This window comes from Camellia sinensis, chromosome 13, assembly GCF_055761805.1.
Source record: "Camellia sinensis isolate YWXY chromosome 13, ASM5576180v1, whole genome shotgun sequence".
NCBI classification, from domain to species: Eukaryota; Viridiplantae; Streptophyta; class Magnoliopsida; order Ericales; family Theaceae; genus Camellia; species Camellia sinensis.
The window spans coordinates 89,878,263-89,887,386 of NC_138973.1; the positions used below are offsets into that span (position 1 = coordinate 89,878,263).

The following is a 9,124-nucleotide window of genomic DNA, read 5'->3' on the forward strand; positions in this document are numbered from 1 at the left end:
GATCCATGTGCGCATTGAACATGTTCAGCCATCAAGGTGCACTGAGGACTTCAAGTTTAAGCTGAAGAAAAAGAACGATCAACTGATAGCAGAGGCCAAGACAAGAGGTGAAGTCTTCAGCACAAAGAGGCAGCCAGAAGGCCCTAAACCTGGTTTCACAGTGGAAGGTGCTACCTTGGAGACTCTTACTCCTACACCCTGTCAATGACTATGAAGCATGGGTACTTTAACAAACACGTCGTATTTGTATCAGATACTTACCAACGTATGATACTTTGTCTGGTACTTCTGCATATGTATCGGATACACAAAATACGTATTCAAATTTTTTCTTCTTAATTTTTGGCATACCCAGACGTACTAAGTATATACCCAAGCCATACTGTACCTTAGTCGAAACATTACTTTCTGTTACTACAAAGATAAAATTCATTTCACTAGATTTCTTTTTTATTTTTAGTTTTATACTTTACATGATTTTAAAATTAAGTTATGGCTTGTAAGTTATTTAATATAATGACATGTAATTTTGATTTATACCTTTACTTTTGAAATATTAATTGTAAGTTGGATCTTAACAAATTAAATTATTTAATCAAATTTTGCATTACTCTAAATTAGAAATAAATATTCTTATACAAACATACCAAGCTGTACATGTACCTTACTTTTTTTGAATTTTAGTGTATCAATATACCCATATTGTACTAATGCCGATACTCGTATCTGTATCTGTACCTGTACCTGTACTCGTGCTTCATAATGATCTCAAGGGTGGCTACTAGGTTAGCTCTAGATAGTTTATTTTATTTATTTATTTATTTTTGTGGTTTATGTGCTGCCAACATCAAAAGATTGAATTCTCAATACATAATTTTAGAGAAATTTTTTACAAATCCAACATTACCATGAGATGAAAAGAACAATGAAAACATTTTGAAGGAAAAAAGAGGACTCTCTCTCTCTCTCTCTCTTGTTTGATGGTTGACACAAATCAGGGTTAGGCTATGTATAGTTTCATGGAGGGGAAGTCTAATTAATTTGATTGAAGCTTGGAGTGACTGATTTTCTCAAGTCATTAAACTTGTTCTGATTCTTTTTGTTGGAGTATTTCACATAATTAAATTACAAAAAAAAAAAAATGAAGAATGTACGTGTTAGCACAATAGAACATACATACTAAAAGTATCCTCATCTGTTCGATATTTTCATTATTTTCACTAGTAATGCTAGATTTGATCCAATTTGGTAGAACTTATATTATAGCTTAAAAAAATGGTTGTTGGCCATTTGACGTAGCTTTTTGGATTCAACTTTAATTTTCTTAAAAAAAAAAAATTAAATAATAATAATAATAATAAAAAAAAAAAAAACTGGAGGTAGTAGCAAAGGGACGATGAAGACTTCAAATCTGTTTTTTTTATGTGGCTTATTTTCTCTTCTCATCACTTTCTCATCTTCTTGTCATTTGTGGAATGTTTAAAATATTGTTTATGCTTTTTTTGTAATGTAATTTACAATGGTAAGCTCTTGAAAAATCCTTTCCAAACACATAGGGATAAATCTGTGGTCTTTAGTTGGCTGCTAATGTTAAATTTTTTTTTTTTTTCTCCTCTTCTATTATTAATGGTAAAATGTAAATTGTGAATTTGTAGTCTTGTTCACAACTTATTGTAAATTGTAACATTGAGAGCTCAGAGTTTTTTTTTTTTTGATCAGCAAAAAAAGAACTTTATTGATGGAAAGCATACAAAGTATGATACATAACATCAATAAAGAGGAAGGTGCAAAAAACATCACAGAGATACATCAAGATCCCAACCAGGTTGGCACCGAGATGCACACCAAATCATCTGCTACCACACACTTCAAGCTCCAAGTTGGTGAGCAACCAACCAACAGAGCAAATCAAAACAAGAAAAAAAACAAACTACCAGAATACAACAATGACCAAACGGCCCCAGCAGCCAAAGACAAATTCACCCCATGCAACTGTGGATTCACCCAGCAGCAAGATAGGTCCCCCACATCAATTAATTCTTTAACTACTAGCACTCAAAAAGACCAGCAGTAGCATCAATCTTTCAACAAAAACAGAGCTCCTAATCAGCAGACATCAGCGCATAAACAGCAGTTCAGTCCTTAACCCCAGCATCAAACCTTTCACCAGATCCTTAAGCAAAACACAGTAAGGACAACCTGCCACATCTGCTAATTCCACAGAACTTATATTCAATACACCAACAAAAATAATTTACCCCCAACATGCACTAAGTAATAACTCCCAAGGTAGCAACAGACAGCCTCAACAATTGGTGTATACTGCTGATCATACAGAACAGAAACCAAACTGCACAACATCAAAACAGAACCCATGCTAAACATCATCATCAGAAAAAATAGCAAAGCAACCAAACTCCCGAGAGCAAGTATTAAAGCACTCTCAAAGGCAGACCCTCACATGATTGAGGTTGAATACTAAGTCAGTCACAGAGTAATGGACGTCTTTTACTAAGGCCTTGATCCAAAATGCAAGCCTAAGCTTTATTAGCTCACTCAACTCAAAGCAATTAGGCTGCACTTCATTGTATATCCATTCATTCGTCTGCTTCCAAAGTGACCAAAGAACAATTAGAGGTAGAGCATCCCAGATCCTCCTTTCTAATCTTTTGAACTTGTTTGAATATTTGTTCTGAAATTTTAATGATTTGAGAGAGAGCTGATATTGAAGAACACTGTTAAACTGGATTTCAAATTTGGACTAAACTTATAGGGAATTCCTGTAGATTTTATATCCGTAATACAATATACACAATTCTTAGATTACATTACATAGTGTACTTGAAAAACAGAAACACACAAGTGCAAGAACTAATACAGAGATGATATTAGGTATACTTATAGCACAAGCAAACATTTGAAACTAAACATCAGACCAAATTATATCCAAGTCACCCCAATTATCTTGAGGGACACCCAAGGCTTTCCACACAGCTTTCGAAGCATCAACGATGTTGTTAGGACACGGAGGTTGATAATCATGGTCTTGATCACATCCCATAGTTGAGTCACACTCATCAACCACCATGGCCACCACACTCCGCCCATTAGCACTGATGGTGATGTTGTTGTGGCACCGGCTACCTCCTTTGTACCATCCAGTTGATAATGCCACGACGGGCAAGTCATCAGAGTGATATTTGCCATCACACTCACTTGGACCGCCACCATCTCCCCCTTTCTGAAAGCTGTTAATAGTGAGTGTTGCCTTGGTTTGACTAGAAACTGTTGGGGAACACTTGTATGTTGTGTACATTTTGCCTTGGACACAACAATCTGAGTGATTCTCTTGGTTGCATTGGCCCGGAGGTGGTTTCTTTCCCATTATTTTCCCACTTGGGCTACAACCCTGACCCTCAACATCCAAACAAGTGGTAAATAAGAGACATACTAGTAGGAGAGAAGATGTTTTTGAGGAAAAACTCTTCATTTTTTCTCTATTCTTGTTTTGAACTTTGAAGGCTTGATGTAGATAATGTGTTTCAAGAGGGTATAAATAGAAATTTCCTTAGGGAATTACCCATATTCTGCTCTATATTTACAGTAATTCTGGCCACTTGTAATGTGGTGATATGGTTCCAAGAAGGGTATTTCATTAATTTGGGAAAAAGTTTTGGGGTAATTTGGCTACTGGGATTTGCTAAGAAAGAACAAGAAAAGGAATCAAAATGTAAACGTGCTTGATGGTTTCAAATGACACTGATAAACTAACATCGGCCTAATGAATATTAGTTTTAATTTGTGGTCTTATTATGTAGCAAAAGAGAAAAAAGAGAAAAGAAGGGTCAGAGTCTTGAGTTCAACACCTTTTGTTTAAAAGTATGCTACAAATTTGTCTTTTAACTTCGAGATAGTAGACATAATACAAGTACAAGATGAGATCATGGAAGGCTCATACGGACTAATTATTGTTTACATGGTGTTCCTAGCTAATGGTGTCGTTAAAATTTTTTATGGGTGGGACAATAAAGTATTTGGTGCAGCCATCAAAATCATGAAGACAATTTGAAATAAAATTAGTTAAGTATGGCTAATATAAAAAATAATTGCAGAAGAAACCAGTTTTGTGGGTATCCTTTTTTGTTGTTAAAATCTATCCATCTATACTTCTATATTATATATTATAGCGAAGGTATTTTCAACGAGAAGAGCTATGAGAGCTCCAAGACTTAGGGGTTGTTTGGGGTATTCTAAATAAGTGTACTTTTTAGTCACGTTTGATTCACAAGATTAATAGTGAAACATTAATAATTCTATTAAATTAGTGTGGTATTCACTATCCAATTGGATTAATATCCATTGGATTAATAATCCCACTCCTACCAAATTACTAATAATCCTACAAATTTGTTGGATTAATTATCCATTGAATTAATAATCCTAAACCAAAGTGTTAAAACAAACATAAGATAATTGGGCCCACAGATTAATAATCCCAATCCCATGTTCTAATCCACCCAATCAAACATGCCCTTTGTCTTTTTGGACTAAAAAGTTGAAGAAAAAAATATGATTGTTTGGGTTAATTTTTTGACTTTTTATGAAAAAATGTGTATTAAAAAATTATATAAATTAGTGTGTAGGGGAAAATTAAGATTGGGAGTTGTGCAGCTGTAATTTTTGATTTTTGGTGAATAGTGATAACTTTTTGAGTAACTTTTTGACTTTTTGACAACTTCCTAAACTTGGCCTTAATACTAAGAAGTGATTTGGGATGTTTTAAATAAGTATATTTTTTGACTTTTTATTAAAAAAAATATGTGTAAAAATAGAGAAAGTGGTTAGAAAACTAGAGATGAGATATTGATAGATGTTGATTGATGTGACCCAAATAAGTGTATTTATACCAAAAAAAAAAGTACATTTTTTTAGGTTAACCCAAACAAGCACTAAATTTCTTATTTCTTATTTTTCTTATTTTTAAACAATTAAAAAAAAATCTCCTATTGGTTAACTCTCAATTACCCATAAAAATACGACTTTAATTATTTCACTTGCAAAATGAAAGTATATATAATTATTTCATACAAAATATAGAAAGCATTCATCCAAACAGAAAAATGGAGATCAAGTCAAAATTCTAAGAATAATGTTTGAGAGCCACAATTTGTGTGGCTCAAATGGCTCAAAACTACTAAAACGACGTCGTTTTGGCATGTTTTGTACTCAAAACGACGTCGTTTTAACAGTTTTGAGCCATTTGAGTCACAAAAATTGTGACCCTCTACCATTGCCCAAATTCTAATCAATGTTTATCTTTTTCTTTCCAAAATAAATTGCAGGCATACCTTTCAAAATAAATAATCCATACAAATATCTTTTTCTCACAAGAAATTCCAATGGACCACTCTCTCCCAGTTTTCTTATTGTGCTAAAAGTGCTTTTGTCCCTTAACTCTTTATTATATTATTATAAAATTACAGACATTGTACAAAAATTCAAAAAAAAAAAAAAAAAACAAAACAAAACAAAAAAAACAAAAACAAAAACAAAATAACTTTTTACAATTTACATTAATTTTTAAAATTTTCCGATTTACGCCCAATAATGGCGATTAAACATTATTTTTATAAAAAATATTTTTCTAACCATTTTCTTAAAATTCTACTCAATTATCTTATTTGAAAAAAAAAAAAAAAAAAAAAGTTACACCAAAAATGACATTTTAGGACTGGGCTTAGAAAAGACTTTTAGGCCCAAAGTTGGTCCAAGTCAGGGTTTGGGCACAAGAGATTTTTGAATTTTCTTAGGCATGACTTAAACTTGGCCCAATTTTATACCAAAAATGAATTAAAATTTTAAGAGAAAATTGTTGAAAAGTCCAATTATAGACCCAAAATTGGATTTTTATGCTTTCTTCTCTTCTTGCTTGAAATAGGAATTCTTTTGCTCATCTTTAGTACCTTTTTATAGATAGATATGTGGTAGTTTTTATTTCATTTAATAATATGTCCGTTAAGAGATTTTCCAAAAGCACGAAAGGGGAATTAAGGTTTGAGTTTTAGGAGTTGGAATTGTATGATTGATAGTTGATTTGGTATGTTGGGAGGTAATTAATCATGTCTATGTTGATTGTGGTGAAAAGCCCTAATTTATTATTAAGAATTCATAAACAAAAAGGGATAAAGTTGGGTAATAAGTGGGTTATGAGTTATGAGATTAAACAAATACTTTTAGGGATTGAATTAATGCTTGGTCACTAAAAATGAGATTTTTGTTAAACAAAATGAGGTTTAGCTATGGTTTGGAAATGTTGAGGGTTGGGAATAACCGGTTTGGTTTTTTAACATAAAACGATGAGTCTAACTCTTTTATGAAATGAAATGGGAATATAGTTAATTGTAATGTTGATGTCTTGAAATTTCCAATCTAATTCATGAGTCATTTATTTATCTGTCTAGAAGTTTTATCCTTAGTCATCAGTGGAGGGTAACATTGTTGTTGTTGAATAAATTATGTGTGTGTTTTACACTTGTATGATATTTATGTAGTTTAGTATGTTGTGTTATTGCTTGAATGTTGTTTGGGAGGTCCATTTCTCTCCGGTTAATCGTAGCACCTTGCTAGAGGTTTCTTTCCTTTTCGGTTTACACCCGGTAAAGTGTGAAATTGAGGTTTGTTTCTCTCTGGAGGCTGGTAATGTAACGCCCCAAAAAATATACGATAAATACAACCCAAAAGCATGTATATGTATATAACAGCATAAATCAGAATATTAGTCCTTTCACTACATAAAGTTAACGATACAAAAGAGTTTAACATAAATAAATGCCCTTCGAGCTTACACCTTTCCAAGTCTTGGCTTGGTTACAATAAAAAGAGACTAGCTTATACAAATTTAGCCCTAGGCTATACAAAAATAAAACAAAACAAGAAGCTCTTGTTTCCGAAAGATCCCTCCAATGCTATTGCCTTGGTAGAGGTATGCAATCATTACATGAAAATGTTTTTTCCAAATAGGGTGAGTCACAACCCAGTAGGAATAATCTAACATAACATATGAGTTTTAACAAAGATATAGGTGAAATGTGCATATACAATGCCCGGGATAAAACATTCATACTTTTATATTGCCATAGAATACCAGTTTCATATTCCATTATACTTTCCTCCAATTCATTTCAAAATATATAAGTCAATTTCCTTATTCCTTAATAACCCAAATGAAACTACAACTCAAAGGTTCATCAATTTCACAATTTACACACAAACACTTTCAACTGCCATTTTACGGATATATCGTTTGCGGGATCGGCACCCATGTATAGTTTCAATTTGCCATTTTAAGGATATTTTGTTTGCAGGATCAGCACCCATGTATAGTTTCGGGACTTTCACCCAAGACACTCCGGTCAACTTAATTATAATAGAGTTCATCCCCTTTCTCATCCCAAACAATGGAGTACATCTCCTTTCTCCTCCCAAACAACCATACATATGCAATGTATTTAAACACATAATCACATATATAGAGTACATCCCCTTTCTCCTCCCAAATAATCATACATATACAATGTTTTCACAATATGATTATATTCAATGATAATCAACCATGAACTAGTTTTAATTCACCTAATTCACGTGCAATTTCTACAACAAGCAAAGCTATCCTCCACCGATAGCCCAATGCAGATATTTCTAAACAGATATGCAATCACAAGACAAACGACTTATCCGGAATGTTAGGTTTTTATTCTTGGCAACCCCGTTTGACAAAACTCCTTTCAGATGTATTTATTTTCGCACTTTTATTTCAGTAAGGCTATGAGTTTATTAGATGTGAATCCAAACCCGAATCGAACCATGCAGAGAAGTTTGTGATGTTAATGCTTTCAAGATTGCCACTTCGCTGATTATTACAGGGGTCGAGCTGCCCGGTCAGCTCGCGGCCGAAGCAAAATGCAAAATTGCATTCAAAATTGCATGTCCGTCGTTGCTCGCTCGAGCCAAGGAATTCTCGCTCGAGCTAGGGCTTGCTCGCTCGAGCCAAGGAATGCGCGCTCGAGCCAAGGATTGCGTCCATACAAAAACCTGAAAAAGTGTATTCCTCGTTCGAGCCAAGGATCCGTCGCTCGAGCCAAGGCACTAGTAGAAATCATGAAAAATACACTGCTCGCTCGAGCCAGAAAAGCTTCGCTCGAGCGAGCCTCAGAATCCGGATTTCTCAAGGAGTTTGTTTTCTTCCCAATCTTGGATTACTTTTGGTTCTCTATAAATACTTGGTTTTCTCCCAAAACTAAGTGATGGATTGAAGTTCTCCAGATCTTCTTTTTGGTTCTTAAGGTTTATATCTGGGGATATTTTGTTTGTTTTCTTTGATGTTTTATTGAGTCTTCAACTCATGATTTAAAGAGAGTACATCAAAGGTTTGTTTGTTATACACAAAAGAGAGAGTTATTCTTCAGTTGTGGATTCTGAAGAATTCGAGCCTGAAGCTTTGGTGGAATCCGGAGTGGCTCATCAGAAAGACAATTCCGTGGTGAAGATGGGGTTGGAAGAGGCACATAAAGGTTGGTTCAATTAGGCGTTGTGGATTCGCTAGGTAATTGAGAGTATACCTGTGTAATTCCTTTAATTCTTCTTAGTGGATTGTTCTTGTGGCTGTTGCCCATGGTTTTTTGATCATAGTTGGAGGTGTCCAATTGTGGTTTTTTTCCACGTTAAATCATTGTGTCTCTTTGTCTTGATTGTTTGATTGGGATTGTTATATTCTGCTTAAAATTGATACATAATCACAAATCAACATCTAGGGGATTTCTAGATTTTTTACGGAATTTCCAAAGATATGAAGTATTACATACTCAATTCCACCATCCATTTCAATGCTCACTCAATTTCATGTTTACCACACCAATTTCAGTTATTTATACAAAATAATTATTATAGTCATTTTAGTGAAAAAATTTCCTCATTTTTAAAATATCAACTAAAGTACCAAAATCACCCATTTTGACACAACAAGACTTCATTTTCAAACCCCAAGTTTATTTATTTCATTTCTACCAAAAGCCCTTCTTTTACATCTCACCCAAACCCTAAGTTTGCTTAAATTACTCCCAAATAA

General features: G+C 33.7%; 1 protein-coding gene across 1 annotated transcript; it reads right to left on the bottom strand.

The window, feature by feature from the left end:
- Positions 1-2,723: 2,723 nt before the first annotated feature.
- Positions 2,724-3,539, bottom strand: LOC114285082 (kiwellin-1). The gene has a single exon (XM_028228078.2). It carries the CDS (start codon positions 3,488-3,490, stop codon positions 2,924-2,926), a length of 567 nt encoding a protein of 188 aa, XP_028083879.1. The 5' UTR covers positions 3,491-3,539; the 3' UTR covers positions 2,724-2,923.
- Positions 3,540-9,124: the final 5,585 nt, after the last annotated feature.

Coding starts and splice junctions, on each gene's coding strand:
- LOC114285082 (XM_028228078.2), bottom strand. CDS start 3,490: ATGAAGAGTTTTTCCTCAAAAACATCTTCTCTCCTACTAGTATGTCTC.